Source organism: Phocoena sinus, chromosome 15 (assembly GCF_008692025.1).
Source record: "Phocoena sinus isolate mPhoSin1 chromosome 15, mPhoSin1.pri, whole genome shotgun sequence".
NCBI lineage: Eukaryota > Metazoa > Chordata > Mammalia > Artiodactyla > Phocoenidae > Phocoena > Phocoena sinus.
In genome coordinates, this window is record NC_045777.1 from 23,431,865 (window position 1) to 23,452,103 (window position 20,239).

At 44.2% G+C, this 20,239-nt stretch overlaps 1 protein-coding gene across 3 annotated transcripts in view; it reads right to left on the reverse strand.

Annotated features, from left to right (window-relative positions):
- CNBD2 (cyclic nucleotide binding domain containing 2) overlaps positions 1-20,239 on the reverse strand; it is a 79,938-nt gene that overhangs the window by 59,085 nt on the left and 614 nt on the right. For 2 of the 3 annotated variants that reach the window (XM_032605161.1, XM_032605160.1), the window contains exons 2-4: positions 18,220-18,273; positions 4,205-4,342; positions 1,489-1,542 (exon numbers count right to left, since the gene is read on the reverse strand). In XM_032605161.1, coding sequence (XP_032461052.1) covers positions 1,489-1,542; positions 4,205-4,342; positions 18,220-18,273 — 246 coding nt within the window. Of the gene's footprint in view, positions 1-1,488; positions 1,543-4,204; positions 4,343-7,044; positions 7,096-18,219; positions 18,274-20,239 lie in introns of those variants that run through there. The other variant, XM_032605162.1, reaches the window with a different exon arrangement.

The following is a 20,239-nucleotide window of genomic DNA, read 5'->3' on the forward strand; positions in this document are numbered from 1 at the left end:
CAATGTCTCACAAATGCTATAATAAATGAGTCTATGATTTTAAGCCTCTATAATTCTTAGGATTCTTTCTGAGAAGGTTAGCATTAGTAGACTATATGGAAGTTGAGTTTTCCAGTGTTGTCTGAGAGACAGCTTATATATGTATAAATGTGTGTGTGTGTGTGTGTGTGTGTGTGTGTATCAGCTTGATGGAGATGTAATTCACATAACATAATGATTTCACCATTTAAAGTGCACAGATCAATTTTTAGTGTATTCACAGAGTAGTACATCACCACAGTGGGTTTTAGAACCTTTTAATCACCCTAGAAAGAAACCTGGTACCCATTCGCAGTCACTCAAAGGGCAGGTTTTTAAATCGGGTCTCTACTCTCCATCTCTGTGCTGGAGACAGAGCCAGTGATAACTCATTCAAAAGGCAGAGAGGCCTTGCCTATATGATGGACTTTTCCTCTGTACTCGCCTCTCTCCTTCTGCTGCTATGCACAGAATTGCCTCCATCTCCAGAGCTCTGTGGCTCTCAGAGAGACCCCTAGTTTCTCCTGTCTGAAGGGTGAACCTTGGGTAACCTTCAGTGCACAGTGTCAGACACTAGCTGGTCTCGAAAACTGAAGAAAACTCAGGATTTGGAGGACTTTACTGTGCTTCATATACAATGCGGCATGAGAAATTAGATTATGCCCAGGGGAGGCAGTCAACAGAAGCCACACCTTGGTTCCAAAGGAGGAGGAGGCAGCAGCATGGCACAGGTGGTCCTGGTACCAGTTATAAAGCTCTGTTCTCCCTGCTTTTCCTAGAGAAAACCCAGCATGGCTGCTCCAGGCCAGGGTCAAGTCAGGTCTACATTGGTGAGAACTTCAGATCGTCCCTATAAATAAGGAAGCCCCTTTAAAATTTAAATTTTAATTTAATATCCAGGATTTGGTGGGGAGAAGCCAGGAAGATAATAATGCTTGAAATTCGGAGAACAAATCACATAGTGCAAATGACATGAAGGCATTCCCTTCTCAGAATGGCCACCTGAGCACAGGTGAGAGACAGATGTGCCCAGCATCTATCAGAAAGTTTCGGGCAGAGCCAGAATTCAGACACAGGCCAGTGCTTTTCCCATCACCCTGATTATTTCTCTTCTGTCTGGGGCTCTCACATCCTCTCCTTTGCCTTCTACGGTTTTCCCACTGGTCCAAGCACAGGCGATCTCCCGTGCTGGTTCTGCTCAGCTATAAAGCAACAATGGGTTTGGGGTTTGGCTGGGTGGTGGTGGGGGGAAGGCTCACAGTCTTGGGATGCCAGAACTGAAAGGGATCACCAAGATCAGCTATTTTATAGGTGAGGAAACTAAGTGGCTAGCTCAGGGTGGCACACTGGGTTGGTGGCAGAACCTGGTCTGAACCCAGCTATCCTGATACCCAGCCCAGGGCTTCTTTCAGGCTATGATGCAAGAAAAAAAAAAATCCCAGCAGCAAGGTCAGAGCTGTCTATACATACCGACTCTCCAATGAAGTCCATAGTATCAAATGTGATTCGGCCTTGTTTCTTTTTCTGGGGGGGAAAAAAAGGAAGGGGGGCTGAGGAGAGGAAGGAGAATCAGCAAGACTGTTTCTAGAATTTTGCACTGAAACCCTTCTGCGTACCTGGGCCACTGTGGTAGGCAGGAAGCCTTGGGAAACCTCCTACCAGCTGGGCCTCTCATGTCCACCTCCGCTCAAAAGCCCCAGCTCCACACAAGACTTGGGCCCAGCATTGACAATGTATTATTATGGAGGCAGAGAAAGACAGGGGTGGGGAGAGGGAAAGGAGGATAAAGAGAAGAAGGATGGAGAGAGAAAAGGAAGAGAGAAAAGAAGCAAAAAAAAAAAAAAAAGGAAAGTATAGAGAAAAGAAAGAGGGATAAAGAGGAAGGAACAAATAAAGCCAACCTTCATTAAGTGCCTATAATGAGCCAGGCATGGCTTATCGTTTTGGGTTTTTTTTTGCGGTACACGGGCCTCTCACTGTTGTGGCCTCTCCCGTTGCAGAGCACAGGCTCCAGACGCGCAGGCTCAGCGGCCATGGCTCACGGGCCCAGCCGCTCCGCGGCATGTGGGATCCTCCCGGACCGGGGCACGAACCCGTGTCTCCTGCATCGGCAGGCGGACTCTCAACCACTGCACCACCAGGGAAGCCCGGCATGGCTTATCTTATTCCATTTCATCATCAGGACAAAGCAGGTACTACTGAGCAGCTCCACTGAGGACCTGAAGTGGGTGAAGGAAGTTTCCCAAAAATCACACAGTGAGGAAATGGTCCTCATCTGAAGGATGGCCAGGAAGAAGAGGTATAAGAGGTCTTAGGGATGAACTAATTCAACCCTGTTTCCTAACAGATGCAGAGAGGATGTGGAAAGGGTAGAGAAAGGGGCAGAGAGAGAGGAAAAAGATATGTAGGGGGGAGTAGCAGGGGAGGAAAGGGACAAACAAGGCCCTGAACAGCATCCTGGGGCAAACCAGGACCCCCCATTCATCTCTCTGGGCACACCTCACATCCTTCCCCAGAGCCCACTCGGTTCCCTGTCCCCTCCCTCCATTTATAGTTTATACATCCATATGGTGCTTCTCAGAGAGGCCAATGAAAGAAAGACGTGATGGTCAGAAAGATCTGGATTCACATACTCCACTGAAAACCAGTCTACGGCTCTCTCTGCCCGACACTATGCCCCAACCCCCCGGCTCCCTGCCCGGAAGCCATATGACCCCCATAGGCTCCTCCCTGAGAAGCTCTGCTCCGCTCAAGACCATCCTGACAGAGCAGGATGTTGTTAGGTTTAGCCTTACACTCCTGTGATGACAAGCCTGACTCTGGTCTTCAGCTTCCAGCTGCCCAGGCACCAACCCAAGTCTCCTGGTAACCGCAGACTCCTGGTCTCCAGGGCCCTTTGCTTCACCACTGTGTGACACCCTGAGTCAGAAGGTCCCTCCTGAGGTTACGAGGCTCCTGCTCCAACCCTTCTCATCTCACGGCCCAATAACAGGGCAGAATCTGGCTGCAGATTTGTTTGGTTTGGCCACCAAAATGTCTTAAAAATATATGAATTTGAAAAAAATATATATGAATTTGAATGTCTTTAGATGGGGCAAGCCCTTCCCCTCAAGCTACCCCCAGGTGCCTACTCCCTGCTTCGTCTTAAACTCAGCCACATATACACAGTTACATTAGCTGCTGGTCCCTTAGAAACCAACCTAAGACACCTTCCTTTCCCCATCACCACCCCTCCACGCCCCTCTCCTTGGCTGCTAGGCTTCAGAAACCATTCTGGGAAATATTTTCGAGGCAATCGCTGGATGCAGTGGGGAGGCGCGGCTGGCACAATAGGAATCTGGGCAGGGTTTGTCTAGTTATTGGCTGGGGAAACTTTGGAGCCCTGGATAGTAATGAAGACACCCTTGGGGACCCAGAACAAGTTAACAGAATGGTGATCATCTTTTCTGAGCCAAAAAGGGGCTCAGCATCTACCACTGGGATAAAATATTTGAAATTGGGACCTTCCAGAAAATCTAGAAAGCAAGGTCACCAGAGAGGCCCTGCAAATGTCCCCTTCTTGTCTAGGTGGAGGGGACAAGAAAGAAGGCAGAGAAGATGAACAGTTGGTAGGTATTTGGGAAATCCTGGCTCCATTGTGGCTCCTGGATTTCTTCTGGCTGTTTTGATCACCCTTGGAATGGAGATGGCTTCTTCCCCACTCTTGATGTTTCTCTCTATGTGAAGGGGGTTGTACTAGCAGAACACTACTAGCCCCTCTCCTTTCACACTGAGAAGGAGTGACTTAAACTCTTTGGTGAATTTGGAAGGAGAAACCGGGCATGATCATCCCCTTCTCCATCCCTCCAAGCCCACATTCTGCTCTGCCCTTCCCTGCTGTGAGTGTAGGGCAGGAGACCCTGCTACTGCAGTGAATGCCTGCCTTGGTCCAGCACTGCCTGTGACTGGGGTCGTCGATAAGGCTGTCCAACTCTGGGGTTTAGTATTAGGTAACCCTCTGGCTTGATGACACCCGTCAGCTTCTCCAATATAAGTTTTGTCATTAATAAAAGTGACAGCTCAGTCTCCCATCTGCTTTACCCTTTGTCTTCTCTCTCAGTTGATTCAGAACTTGGGCTGGGAAGTGAGGTGCTATTTATTGGACCCCTTTAAACTGTGTATAAACCTGCTAAGCCCAGCAGCTTACATCCCAGAAAGAGAAGATAGGGTGCTTTCTGTGAGCAGTCTCAATGATCTGATATTCCCGAAGTCCCCTGAGGCCTTGGCGGAACATTCTACACACTCGGTTCATCCTAATGATATCCATGGTGAGCTGGTACAGCCCCTGTGGAAACAAAACAAACAAGATCTGTGGAAACCACCTGTTTTCAACAGTCAACAGCAGGCTGGATAGTGTGAACAAGGTGAAATGTAATAGGATTAAATGCAGTGTTGTTGCTGGAACCATAGTTACATCTTTAGGAAGTTTTCAAGCCTGTTGAAATCATATTGGTAGCTTGAAATTGGCCATGGTGGGAGTATTTATGCCACAGAAACTGGCAACTACTACAAATGGGGGCATCTCCCTCCCCAGGAGCCTATTAAAGCATTCACCAGCACAGCTTTGGTTAACTGTGAAGTCCTTCACTTGGGTCCAGAAAATAATGTGCACAAGTAACGGCACGCCGTGAGGGGTGATGTAAAGAGCCTGCATGATGGAATCAGATGCATCTGAGGGAAGAATGGTCAGAGAGATGCAACAATGCTGGCTTTGAAGGCAGAGAAAGGGCCATGAGTCAAGGAATGTGGTGGTCTGTAGAAGACAGAAAGTCAAGGAAATGAATTCTTCCCTCCACCCTCGAGAAAGGAACACAGCCCTGCTAACACCTGGATTTGAACCCGTGCCAGACTTCTGCCTCCAGAAGATAATGTGTGTGTGTTTGTTTGTTTTAATTTATTTTTTGGCCGTGCCGTGCAGCATGCAAGATACTAATTCCCCAACCAGGGATCGAACCTGTGCCCCCTGCACTGGAAGCACGGAGTCTTAACCACTGGACCATCAGAGAAGTCCCAATGTGTGCTGTTTTAAGCCACTAAATTGTGGTACAGCAGTCAAAAGAAAACTAATATAACACCTAATCCAAGATAAGCCATCTTATCTTTTCCCTGGGAATTTGGAATTGGAGCTGAGAACAAATCAGCCTCTCCATCCCAATATGAATTGAGGAGTAAGGGCAGTCACCCTCTACCTGCAAAGTAAATATAAGGGACAGGGAAACAAGTTCAACACCAAAGAGACAAATGCAGAACGTAAAACAATCTACAAGTCATCTAACCCAGTTTCTTCAAAAAGTCAGTGGCAAGGGCTTCCCTGGTGGTGCAGTGGTTAAGAATCCGCCTGCCAATGCAGGGGACACAGGTTTGAGCCCTGGTCTGGGAAGATCCCACATGCCGCGGAGCAACTAAGCCTGTGCGCCACAACTACTGAGCCTGAGCTCTAGAGCCCACGTGCCACAACTACTGAAGCCTGCACGCCTAGAGCCCGTGCTCCGCCACAAGAGAAGCCATGGCAATGAGAAGCCCACGCACTGCAACGAAGAGTAGCCCCCACTCGCTGCAACTAGAGAAAGCCCGCGCACAGCAACGAAGACCCAACACAGCCAAAAATAAATAATAAATAAATAAATTTATTTAAAATAAAGGTCAGTTGCATGAGGAAAAAAACAAAGTGAGGGGGCTGTTCTAGACTAGTACTCAAGAGACATACAAACAGGGCTTCCCTGGTGGCGCGGTTGTTGGGAATACACCTGCCAATGCAGGGGACATGGGTTTGAGCCCTAGTCCGGGAAGATCCCACATGCCGCGGAACAACTAAGCCCGTGCAGCACAACTACTGAGCCTGCACTCTAGAGCCCGTGAGCCACAACTACTGAGCCTGCACACCTAGAGCCCGTGCTCCACAAGAGAAGTCACCACAATGAGAATCCCACGCACCACAACGAAGAGCAGCCCTCACTCGCCGCAACTAGAGAAAGCCCACGCACAACAACAAAGACCCAATACAGCCAAATAAATAAATTTATTTTAAAAAAAAGAGAGACATACAAACAAATGCAAAATATGAACCTTGATTGGCTCCTGGTTCATAATAACAAGCTGTAAAAGACGTTTTAGGGACAAATAAGAAAAATACATCAGGTAGAGTCACGGGACTGGACATGGCACTAGAGTGTGTGTCCATGGGGGTAAAGCTCACACAATTTTGAGTGGAAAAAAGGTGAAATGAGATGCCATTTATGACACCATTTTTTAAAATGTGCTGCATACTGCAGGTTCTTATGGATACACACAGATATAATAAAAATTTTAAAATATAGACAGGAAGGGTACATATCAATCTCAGGAAAGTTGTTGCCAGTGAGGAGAAAGGGAGTGAGATGGTGAGGTGCTCTACCTGTAACTATAATATTTTTTAAAAATTACATATCTAAAGGAAATATGGGGAAAAGCTTTATTAATAAAATTAATATTTATTGCATACAATTTGCCATTGTCAGGCTCTATTCTAAGCCTATTATATGTATTGACTTATTTAATCCTCAATAATAAATCAATGCAGTAGGTACTGTTATCATCACCCTTTACAGAAGAGAAAACAGGCACAGCAAATCAAGTAACTTGCCTAATACTAATATTAGCCGCATGACTAATAGGTGATAGGGATTCAAACCCAGGAAGTCTGGCTCCAGAGTCCTTAAGTTTAACCTATTACTCTACCCTGATGCTGGGCCTTATTCTCTCTGACTCTCCTAATAGCAAGAAGGGTGAGTACAGAACAGTCCTCAGGGGCTCAAAGTGTAGCCAATGCCAAGGGCAGAGTAGGCTACAGCGCAGGGGTCAGAATTCAGTCTTTCCTTTGTGACTCCAAAAGGTACAGGGTGGCCACGTTTATCCGAGGCCGCCTCCTCCACCTGCCTCTCCTTTGCTCAAAGTACCTGTTTGTTCAGTCTTCCATTGTTCCCTCCCGGGGTCCTTGACACTCCTCACCAATTCCTTCTTCAGGATCTGCCAGGAATGGGACACCATGTATCTCTTCATGGTTCCTGAGTTGGCAAATGGCACAACAGCCCCTTTGCTTTTCAAGGGTAGGACCACAAGTCTTTCCCCAAGAATCCAGTTATACTAGAAACAAAGTTTCCCTCAGTGGCAAGGTAAGAGCTCCGCTCCATTCCTTATGCCCAACCAACAGTGGCTGGAAGCCTCGTTCTAACAAATCTATTCTCAGAACCTCCTTATGTCACACTGGAAGAGTCTGGAAGGAAGAGAGGGCAGTGGGAAGTAACTGGAATCTGGGAATCTAACGTTTAGTGCACACTCAGAAGTATTATCTTAGTTAATCCTCACAACTATTGTAAGGTGAGGGACTTCACACCCACTCCCTGCATGAGGCTAAGGCTCAAAGTAGCTAAATGACTGCCAGAGTCACAGGGCCAGCTTAAAGAAAGTAGGAGGCTTCTGGGCTTGGCGTGGGGACATCCAAAACCTCAGCCTGGGGACCACTCTGAGGCTTCGAAATTGGAGATGAGCCTGGAGTGTAGGTGCCTGGCACTATCCTATAAACCTTGTTAAACCAGCAAATCAGGAACACTCAGCAAACTGGAAGTCCTCAACCAAACAGGGTGCCAAGTGTTAAAAGGTATTTGGTGACTGGAACTCAAGGACTCTGAGGTCCTTCCAAAAGTGAAGCATATAGGTTATAAAGTACTTTTTTCTACTAGATCAAAGATGGCAGCTGAAAATCCCAACTTGCTCTTGTACTAGAATCCTCAGTGAAAAACTGTGATTTCAAGTTACCGCCTGATGTGCCATTCTTATCCAGCTAAGCACCCCCAGACTGATAGCCAGGGAATGGTACTGAATACCGTGAGGACAGCTGGACAGCTGGGAAGAAATCTTCAGGCTCTAAATTGCTAAATTCAAAGGCCACCAGTCCTGGGATGAGACACTAATCACTTACAGAGGTGAGAAGAGATAGAACTGGTTTTTCCCCCCTTACCTGGAGAAAAGATGTAAAGAACTCAGGAAGAAACAGGAAGAAAACGTTTCAGAAAAAGAGAGAAAGAGAGAGAAGCAGTGTGGTTGCCTCCCCAACCCCAGACCTAGACTTGAGGAAGAAAATATAAGAAGATCCCCTACTACAAATGTTTAGAGGGTTTCAGAGAGAAACGACTACTGGACATGGGGAAAGCCAAAGAAACAGTAGGAGGTAGATATGGACAGGGGGGTGTCCCACCAGTCCCCTAAGTTGCCCCTGAGTTGCCTCAGGATCCAAGTGACATGGAGAGGACCAGGCTAATGAGGGGCATTAGAGGATGCCGGTAGGTAGAACCAAAAACCTGATGGAACCTCAAAAGTAGACACTCCCAACTTCATCTGTCGCCAGCTGTGGTCATCTCACTAGAATAAAGCTATAAAGATACATGAAGAAAGGGCAGGGCTTGTTCAGGGAGCATAAAATGTGGCTGGAAAGTGAGACGCCTAGGAGGTATGGCAGGCAGTGGGGTTAAACTGGCAGAGGCCACGAACCAGCCACCCATGGGCCAAACTGAGTTTGCAGACTGCTTTATTTGACCCACATGGTGTTTTGGTTAAAATATTGTGAAAACTTAACTTCTTTATCTTTAGTTGGGGAATGGGCTCTCCAATTCACCAAAGTCCTCACCTCACACCACCATGTTGCCTGTGAGCATGTTACCTATTTGCAACCCCTGGTACAGGATCTATATGGCCTCTTTCAGGTCTAAAATCCTCTGACTATAATCAGGGGTTGCAAAATGGTAGTCTACAGGCCATATCTAGCCTGCTGGCAAGTTTTGACAGAGTTTTCAAAAATTTTTGAATTAGTTGTCAACACTTAAATACTGGGATTTTATGAGTAATTTTCTAGGAAAAAATAATTTACCAAAGTGACCCAAATAGAAAACATCTAATAGACTAATTTTCATAGGAGAAATAGAGAAAGTTGTAAAAGAGCTTTCTCACCACCACTACCACCAAAAAAGAAAAGAGTACCAGGTCCTGAAGTTTTCACAGGCAATGTCCAATAATCCTGATGTTTCTTAAACTGTTCCAGAGCATAAGAAGAAGGAAAACTATCAAATTCTATTTATTAAGCAAGGAGAATACTGATACTAAAACCTGATAAAGGTGGCATGAAAAGAGAAAGCTAGAGATTCATTTCACTTACGAATATTGTTTTAAAAATCTTAAATAAAATATTAAGCAAATGAAATTCAATAGCACACTTTAAAATAGCATATCATTCCAGGAATGCAAGGATGGTCAATAGAGAATGCATAAATATAATGTATTATGTTAGATGACTAAGGAGAAGAATCATCTGCTCTTCTTCATACATTAAAAACAATTTTTGAGAGAGGCACACACATTAACGAACATGTCATTCTTCTTGGCATTTGGGGCTCCAACGGGCTTAGCATGCCTCTGTCAGGGAGGAAGAAATTTTCCTCTTCTGTACCCTTTTAGGTTCTTCTGGCTGGTCTAAGAATTAAATTGACATGAGACAGATTAACAGGAGAAAATCAAACAAAAGTTTAATAACATGTATACTTGGGAGAGACCTGGGAAGCTGAGTAATTTGCCAAAATGGCCAAAATCCTCACCTTAAATTTCAGCTTCTTCAGCTAAAAACGAAAGAGGATGTTGAGGGTTGTGGTTTGGGACTTCAAAGGAGAGGAAGGCAATTTTACATGGAGATATAAAAAAACAAATATTTGGTAAACAAATGTTTCCTGGGTCATGCAGAGACAATGGGACACACAATGGACTCTGATCACTAAGGTCCTGCACGTTTCCCCTACCATACTCAGCTCATATTCTCTGCAGGTATCTCTGGCATTAGCTCTATTCCAGGCCCTTAATCTAAATTCTCTAGGTTAGGTAGCTAAGGGGGAGGTAAAAAGAAAGACTTCTTGAGGTTTCTGTTTCTTAAAAATAATCAGGTTAAATTAATCTTAATGCCAAAGGGACACATTTTGGGGTGGGAAATTTTGCTCCCCTAGCCCTCAGGGCTGTCCCATTGGTTGAGGGCTGCTCCTAAAGGCATTCACTCGCCAGCATTTCTGGGCTGAGCAATCCAGTGGCAGAACAAGCCCTCTGGCAAAGGTGTTCAGAGTAGGAACCCATCGTGTCAATGAAGAAACGGCAAGTGCCGAGAAGACACAGAGGGTTCAAGTCAATAGAGAAGGCCTGGGACTGAGGTCTCAGGGGAAGAGAGCTGGCAGCGCTCTGAGTCCTCCAGAGAAGGTCATGCACCTTGAAGGCAGAACCAACAACACCTTCTGTTGAACACTGGGACTGTGATGTAAGGGCTGGCTCTGGGAGCCTCCGTGGTACCACTGGCACCAAGGAGAAGCAGGGAATGGACCAGGGAAACACACAGACATGCCATCTTTGCAACGCTGCAGCTGCCAAGCTCCATCTGCCGGGAAGAGGAAAAAACTAAAACAATTCACTCACACAAAACCCGTGTCCTAAGGAGCTTCGCTAATGACCTTAAAGGACTTCCTGCCAGCCTGGAATTCTACTCTAGTCCCCTCTCCATGCAGAACTCCAACAAATAGCTTGACCAGGAAGAACTCACTTCACTTGAAGGGGAGTTATAGTAAAAAAATAAATAGCACCGGACCTATATAAATATATTACAGAAAAGTGGGAGGGGGGAGGCAGGGAACAAGGAAAACAAATATTAGATAAAAGGCACTCACCATAAAAAACACAAAAATTAACATGAAACAGATGATAATCATGAACAGCAAAGGACTCAAAGGGCTTAATGAATTTTAAAGCAAGAGATCAAAGCAAGGATGCTATAGTTCAAAGAAGAGATGATAAAGCAACTGGAGGAGATGGCACTGGCAGAGCTCAGGAAAGAAAGTATTAAAAAAAAAACAACACCACCTCAGAAGTGAAGGTAATTTCAGAAACATCAACAAGGAAGCGAGCCTTGCTGAATACAGAGGATAAGGTTGCAAAAAGCAAGTGAAGGAGTTGGAAATGAACAATTAAAAGGCAACCAAGAAATAATATAGCTAACAAGTATGGAGACACAGAGGGCAAGAAAGTGGGAGGGTTAAGCACATGGGTTTCTTCAACTTTTATAGCTGTAAATCTTAAGATACCTTTTAAATCTTATAAACCTAGAAACAGATGTCTAAGCACATTTAAAGATATAAAGGGAATTAACAATAATAATTAAAACCGGATAGGAAACGATGAAGAAAGGCAGAAGTATAACAATTATCTTTTTTTTTAAAGGTCAGTGTGAACTTTCTAATTTATTTTATTTATTTACTTGTTTATTTATTTTGGTTGCATTGGGTCTTTGTTTCTGTGCGTGGGCTTTCTCTAGCTGCGGCGAGCGGGGGCTACTCTTCGTTGCAGTGCACAGGATTCTCATTGTGGTGGCTTCTCTTGTTGTGGAATGCGGGCTCTAGGGCACGCAGGCTTCAGTAGTTGTGACATGCCGGCTCAGTAGTTGTGGCACACAGGCTTAGGTGCTCCACGGCATGTGGGATCTTCCCAGACAAGGGATTGAACCCGTGTCCCCTGCACTGGCGGGCGGATTCTTAACCACTGCACCACCAGGGAAGTCCTAATTACTCTTTTTTTGACTTCTGAATTTTGTACTATCTATCTGTCTATCTATATGTATATACATCTCACCTATTCAAATGACTGAATCAGTTTATAAGTAATAAAACAAAATCAGTGCAGTACAATAAGGAACACAGAGCTACTGGTAGAGCACCACAGTAAAAACAGGTTCATTGAAACTGGGAACTAGGAGGGTTGCAACTGAATAGAAATCAGTGAAAGGAGAAAAAGGCAAAAAGATGATGAATTATCTAGGCTACTGAATTTACACTGGTTTATCAAGAATGAGACTTACTAATAAAAAGAGTTAGTTACAAACATAATTACATACAGAGGGTTAGATTGAGCACCCTAGACCAGTTATCTTCTTCAGTTCATCAAAACATCAAAAGATAAAACAGACCTTCATCCCAAGATCAAACATATATGATAAAAAAGGTTATCAAAAAGAAGTTAATAGTCAGTAGAGACCAGAGCAAGCCTCTTAGACTTCATAATAAAAAATTAAACATACACACACATACACATACACACACACACACATACACACACACACACATACACATACACACACAAATGGAATAGCCTGGGGCTTTTTATCCAAACCACCTCATTAGCAAGAGGAACCTGCTTCCTCTTCACCATGAGCACAGCTGGCCCCCTGGAATGATGTATGCAGTATGTGGTGTGTGTAAATGAAATTACAGGATTACCAAATCTGTTGAAAATCTGAATTTCTTGATCACTGGTAACTTATTTTAAAATTTTCTATTTAACATCTCACATTTTTAAAAATAATGCAAAATAACAAGTGTTGTCAAGGATGAGGAGAAATTGGAACCCATGTGCATTGTTGGTGGGGATGTAAAATGGTGGAGCTGCTGTGGAAAACATAAGATGGTTCCTCAAAAAATTAAACATAGAATTACCATATGATCCAGCAATTCCACTTCTGGGTATGTAAGAAGATAGGGTAGGGGGTCCCCAGAGAAAGAGAACCAGACATAGCTTTCTTGACATAAGAGTTGTCATTTTTGACCTAAGACATTTTGTGACCTAAGCCTGGCCACAGGCTTGTCCTTGAACAGGTCTCAGTATTAGGCACAAGATGTAACAATAGCAAAGATTATAAATCAGTTGTAAAGATTCCCAATTCTGTTTCAGTGGTAAAGATTGGCCTGAAACGCTCTACCATTACATTAACTGGAACCTAAGGGATGACGATGTTGACCTTTTCTGACCCTTTAGTGACTTCAATCAACTAAAGCTTGGACTCTGCTGACCGCTCAAACCCCTTCATGAATATGCATGTGCCCTTGGTTTAAAACTTGCCCGATTTTGCTGTTTGGGGAGACACTGCTTTGGGAAAGATCCCCAGTGGTCTCCTTACTTACTGTAAGTAATAATAAATCCTTCCTTCTCCAGATTTTTGGCTTGGTTGTGTCTTTTGGCTCGATACTCACCAAGAGGTGAACCCAGTTTTTTGGGTAACAAGTATGTACTCAAAGAAATTGACCGCAGGAACTCAAAAGAGATTTCTGTACACCATGGTCCATAGCAGCTTTATAAACAATAGTCAAAAGAGAGAAACAGGGATTTCCCTGGTGGCACAGTGGTTAAGAATCCACCTGCCAGTGCAGGGAACACGGGTTTGAGCCCTGGTCCGGGAAGATCCCACACGCCGTGGAGCAGCTAAGTCCGTGTGCCACAACTACTGAGCCTGCGCTCTAGAGCCCCTGAGCCATAACTACTGAAGCCCGTACACCTAGAGCCCATGCTCCACAACAGAAGAAGCCACCGCAATGAGAAGCCCGTGCACCGCAACAAAGAGTAGCCCTTGCTCACCGCAACTAGAGAAAAGACCAGGTGCAGCAATGATGATCCAACGCAGCCAAAAATAAATAAATAAATAAACTTATTTGAAAAAAAAACAAAAACGAAAGGGAGAAACAACCCAAATGTCCATTGACAAATGAATAGATAAACAAACAAAATGTGCCATATATATAGTGGAAAATTGGCCTTAAAAAGGAAGGAAATTCTGATACATGCTACAATGTGGATGGACCTTGAAAATATTAACTAAAATAAGACACAAAAGCACAAATATTGGGCTTCCCTGGTGGCGCAGTGGTTGAGAGTCTGCCTGCCGATGCAGGGGACACGGGTTCGTGCCCCGGTCCGGGAGGATCCCACATGCCGTGGAGTGGCTGGGTCCCTGAGCCATGGCCATTGAGCCTGCGCGTCCGGAGCCTGTGCTCCACAACGGGAGAGGCCACAACAGTGAGAGGCCTGTGTACTGCAAAAAAAAAAAAAAAAAAAAAAAAAAAAAAAAAAGCACAAATATTGTATGAGGTACCTACAAGAGTCAAATTCATAGAGACAGTAGAATGGTGGTTACCAGGGGCTGGAAGGAGGCAGGAATGGGGAGTCATTGTTTAATGGGTTCAGAGCTTCAGTTAGAGAAGATGAAAATGTGCTGGAGATGAATGGTAGTGACAGTTACAGGACAATGTGAATGTACTTAATGTCACTGAACTGTACACTTAAAGATGGTTAAAATGGTAAATTGTTTTTGTGTATTTTACCACAATTGTTTTTTAAGTTTAAAAAAAAAGTATGTTGCTGAGACAGGAGGGAAGGGGGCAGGGCACAACCTTGAAAAGAATGACACAGCGGTTGAGGATACGACAAAAACTGGTTAGAACCAATTAGGCCTAAGATGGCGGAAGATTCAACTAGACCTTGAACCTTATTATACACTCATTGTATTACATTAGTGTATGCTAAATGACACACCCACAGGCACCATGACAGTTCTGAGGCTAACCATAAAAGGCCAAAAAGTGGGCAGTGGCCCAATTCCTGGAAATCCCCACCCCTTCCCCAAAATAGTTGGAATAATCCTCCCATTTGTTAGCCTATGAAATTACCCAGACCATAAAAACTAACCACCCCATATTTCTGGGCCACTCTTACCTTCTGAGATGGCCCACACTCTGTGGAGCGTTTCTCCCAGGGCCTCTCTTGCCTTTTAAGACGAACTGCATTCTGCCTATGGAATGTGTGTCTCTGCTTTCACTTTACTATGGCTCGCTCTTGAATTCTTCCCTGTGCGAGGCCAAGGACCCTCACTTGGTGGCCTGCCCCAGGAACTCACCCAAGACCTGGGACGTGACCATCCTCTTGTGCCCCGCTTTCCTGCTACATCTTTACAAATGAAGAGGACAAAGGTGGTCTTCTCCCCGTCCTCATTTTTCCTCTGATTATAAAAACGTAGCCTACTTAATTCTTGGAGCAGATCCCTCTTCCCTGCCCACTTGTATCCTTCACAAGCATCCTATATTAATAAATCTACTTCCTGCCTATCACTTTGCCTCTTGTTGAATTCCTTCTGCGCTGAGACATAAAGAACCTGAGCTTCATTACGTTCTGAGCCCAGGTGTGTGGTTTCAGCTGAGAGACTGTGGGTTCGAGTACCCTCCTAAGCCAGAGATTGTGGGTCAAGTCCCATCTGAGGTGCAACTGGGTTTGAATCCCATCTAAGATGTGAGGTTTCGAGGCATGGTTTCATTCCCCTTCTCCCACCCTTCCTGAATGATTCTGTTTAGAAGCCATTAGTTGAGCCATTAGTTGAGGCCAGGCATAGCAGGCATCTGTCTGGGGGCAGAGGGAGGCTGTGGTGGGGTAGCACAAGGTGCTGGAGCCCTGAGCAGGGTGAGGGGACTGGGGTGAGAGCATGGTGGTGGGGGACAGGGTTAGCGTGCAGCAACAGGAGACTGGTTACATTCAGGAGGGCTGGTCAAAGAAGACCGTGAGAGCCAGGTTTCTCTATGTCAAAGAAGGGAATTAAATGTATAGAAAGAGAGAAAACTAGAATAAACCCTGTGGTGTTGGACTGGAGTTGAATGTGTTGGTGTGAACTCATGGATTTCAATATATATAGATAGGTGTAGAAATAAACAGATATAAATGTACGTGCACTTACCGTATATACATACATATATACCCTCCCTCTGTCCATGAGAGAGCCTAGGAGCAGTGACCATTCCAACAGCAATGAACAAACCCACTGCCCAAATCTTGGTTTCTAAACACCACTAAAAGAACAAGGGTTTCTTGGAGAAATGACTGAATCCTGAGCTGAGACAGAGAAGGTACAAGATATGCTAGAAAGTAAGAAAATACTCAAAAAATGATGGAGACGTATCAAAAGGACACAGAAGTCAGCCTGAAGGGGCTCCCACTGGTCAAATCTGAGATCATTTGAGTATCAGAATAAATAATGAATTCCAGTGGCAAGCAAGATGGAGTAATCCCATTACAGCCTCTCTCCCTCATCCGTTACAACTAAAAACTCTGGACAAAATACAAACAGCAACCAACTTCAGAATCTGAAAAGCAAATAATGCCAAGTGGATTTTGGAAGTAAGGGTAGTAAAAACTTGAAGAAACAACCCCAGTGGGGCTGAGTTTCCTGGTATAATGAAGGACACAAGTTACTAAACAAAATTCAATTGTATTTTTATATACTATCAAACAATTAAAAATCAAAAAATTTTAAACAGTACCATTTATAGTAGCACTAAAAACATGAAATACTTCGGTATAACAAAATATGTGCAGGTTCTGTATGCTGAAAATTATAAAACATTGATGTAAGAAGTTAAAGAACATCTAAATAATACCAGACCTGGTACTAGTTCTTTTTTTCTTTTTAAATTATTTATTTTATTGTTGGCGGCACTGGGTCTTTGTTGCTGCATGTGGACTTTTCTCTAGCTGCGGTGAGTGGGGGCTACTCTTCATTGCAGTGCGCGGGCTTCTCATTGTGGTGGCTTCTCTTGTTGCGGAGGACGGGCTCTAGGCACATGGGCTTCAATAGTTGTGGCATGCGGGCTCAGTAGTTGTGGCTCACAGGCTCTAGAGCACAGGCTCAGTAGTTGTGGTGCATGGGCTTAGTTGCTCCACCGCATGTGGGATCTTCCTGGACCAGGGCTCGAACCCGTGTCTCCTGCATTGGCAGGCGGATTCTTAACCACTGCGCCACCAGGGAAGCCCTGGTACTAGTTCTTTTACATATATTCTCTCATTGACTCTTCAGAGTCATTCTGTGTGGTAGTTATTATCCCCAGGCTCAGAAAGCGTATACGACTTACCTAAGGCCATATTATAAAAGAATTCATAGCAAGTTTATTTGTGATAGCCTCAAATTGGAAATAACTCAAATGTCCTTCAATGGGTGACTGGTTAAATACACCGTGGTACATCCACACCATGGATTATGACTCAGCAATAAAAATGAACAAACTATTGATACATACAAAAACCTGGAAGAATCTCCAGGGAATTATTCTGAGTAAAAAAAAAAGCCAATCCCCAAAAGTTACATACTAAATGATCCCATTTATACAACGTTTCTGAAATGAAAAAAATTAAAGAGATGGAGAATAGATTAGTGTTACCTGCGGTTGGGGATACAGCGTATGGGAAAGGAATGGGTGTAATTACAAAGCAGCAGCATGAGGGATGTTTGTGATGATCAAACATTTCTAGGTATTTATGGTGGTAACATTGCACTAATCTACACGTGACAAAATTGCATAGGCCTATATACATACACAAATAAGTGTATATAAAACTGGTGAAAACTGAATAAACTCTGTGGATTACATCAATGTCAATTCCCTGGTTTTGATACTGCACTACAGTTATGTTACCACTGGGGAAAACTAAGTGAAGTCTGCACTCTTTTTGCAATTTTCTGTGCATCTATGATTATTTCCAAATAAAAAGCTTTTTAAAAAAAAGTATCGGGGCTTCCCTGGTGGCACAGTGGTTGAGAGTCCGCCAGCCGATGCAGGGGACACGGGTTCGTGCCCCGGTCTGGGAAGATCCCACATGCTGCGGAGCGGCTATGCCCATTAGCCATGGCCGCTGAGCCTGCATGCCCGGAGCCCGTGCTCCGCAACGGGAGAGGCCCACGTACCGAAAAAAAAAAGAAAAAAAGTATCTAGGCTTCTGTTCCACAACCCCCAACAGTGTGCCATCAAAAGACAACAAAATCTCTGTCTGAAAGAGTCTGGAAATCATTACTGGAGCTCTCGTTTCACAGGCATGGTCTGCAATCCACTGCTTGTCCTCTTTAATCAACATTTACTGGGCTTCCCTGGTGGCGCAGTGGTTGCGAGTCCGCCTGCCAATGCAGGGGACACGGGTTCGTGCCCCGGTCCGGGAAGATCCCACATGCCGCGGAGTGGCTGGGCCCGTGAGCTGTGGCCGCTGAGCTTGCACGTCTGGAGGCTGTGCTCCGTAACGGGAGAGGCCACAACAGTGAGAGGCTCGTGTACCGAAAAAAAAAAAAAAAAACATTTACTGAGTGTCAGCTGGGAGTCAGGCCTTGTGTCAGAAGCTAAGTGATATGAGATGAATGATTTATCATGCATTCCCATGGGAGCTCCCAACTAGTGCTAATAAAAATGTCTAATATGATAAAAGCATTGGACTAGGAAGTCAAAAGAATTTTGTCCTCCTGGAAACACTTACTAGGTTTTTGATTTTGGACCAATCCTTTGCCTCTTGGTATCTTGATTTCTTAACCTGCAAAATTCAGAATAGAATGCACGTAAATATATATTTTAAACTTAACCTGAGTCCTCCGGATGGGTTCAAGGCTCTCTGAAATTACCTGAAATTGTATGCAGAAGTATGTAAGTGCATCCTTCTTCTAGGAAGAGGTATTATTTTTTTTAAAAATAGATTTTGGGGGCTTATAACTGAAACTGATTTTGGATTTAATCTCTGAGGTCCCTTCCATTCTAACATTCTACAATTCTAGTAGAACTCTAAGATGTCTCCTTCTATCTCCAATGTTCTGTGATTCCAATAGGGATGGAAGAAATGGGCTAGAGCTCTAACACTCGTGATTCCCAGTACCACAAGAGTTCGTTCCCTTCTGCAAGAGGACGATTCAATTTTTCAACATGGAATTCTAAGCTCTTTATGATTTAACCTCTAATTGACCTTCCAACCTCAGCTCTTATCCCTTCCCCAGATCTCACCTCAGCCTGCAGTTTCCACAAAGCTTTGCTCTGTGCCTTGGTACAGACAGTGCCTTCTACCTGTAATGTCCCTAACTCGACCCTTTTTCTTCTTGAGTCCAGGCTTAAAGGTCCCCTCCTGAGTGAAGACTTCCAGGACCCCTCATCCTTACAGCAGGGTTTGGTGGGCTCCCTTAGCCCTGGATACCGACTGCCTATTACCACACAGGAAATAGGACTGTTGGTTCACTCAGGGCAGCAAACCCAACTGCCAAGGGGCCTGGCAGAGGAAGGAAAGGTTTGAAGCTGGTAGGTATGACAAACTCTAGGCCCCTGTTTTCCCACCTTTGAAAAGAAAATAGGGAAAAATATTGGCTCTGAGGAAAACGACAACCTGAGAGCAATAGTAAATGAACTCTTCTGAATGTTAATGTAACATGAAACAACATTCTATTTCAGAGAACAATAGGGAATGGTGGGTGGGGATTGAACCTCACTGGAACAGAGTATCTGTCTAAAGGAAGGAGACTCAGCTCCAGCTAATTGTTAACTGGCAGGAATGTGGGTTGGTCCGGTGCAGCCAGCTTGTCCACTTTTTCAAGAAAAACTGGAAATCCAGACTTGCACGTGAAATCTCAATTTTTACATATTACTAACTAAAAACATTAAAGACCCACTGTGATGACTTTCAAGGTTTTCAGGCTGTGGAAACTGTTCTGTGAGGATCTACTTCAACCCATTTACAAGAGCACATCCTATGGGGGAGGCAAGTTTTATATCAGGGCCACTGGTGTGTTGATGGCTGTTAAAGAGGCCCACTCATTCTGCATAGAAATCAAAGGTACTGCAAGGGTTATACAAAATCTTCATAAGGGACCCCTGTCTCTCCCTTAGTTTCCCAGTCTGTAAAATACATACAAAACATATTTGTGAGCCAGTTGTCAAAAAGAATATCACTTACCAAAGGGCTGTCAGAGCTACATGCTTTTACCTGCATCATCTCACTGAATTCTCATAACTACTAATGAGGTTTTTACTTAATGAAGACAAACAACTGAAAATGTTTTACTTAATGAAGCAATTTACTTAATGAAGACAAACATTTAAAAAGCCCTTTCTTTCCAAAGTCTTCACTATTTAATCCTCTCTGCAACTCTGGCCTAAGGCAAATAAACCCTTCGGGGATTCCCCCAAGGCAACCTGACTCCAATAGGGTAGCACAGTTTTACTGTTCAACGAATGTATAATGAAAAACATACGTAATGTAAAATTTTCTAGTAGCCACATTTAAAAGTAAATGACACACGTGAAATTAATTTTAATTATATATTTTATTTGACCCAATATATGCAAAATACTACCAATCCAACATGTAACCAATATAAAAAATTACTGAGATTTTTTTTTCATACTAAGTCCTGGCTGTATTTAACATTACATCACAACCCAATTCCCACTAGCCACATGTCAAGGGCTCAGTAAGCATATGGGGCTAGTGGCCACTATATGAGGCTACGCATTTAGTC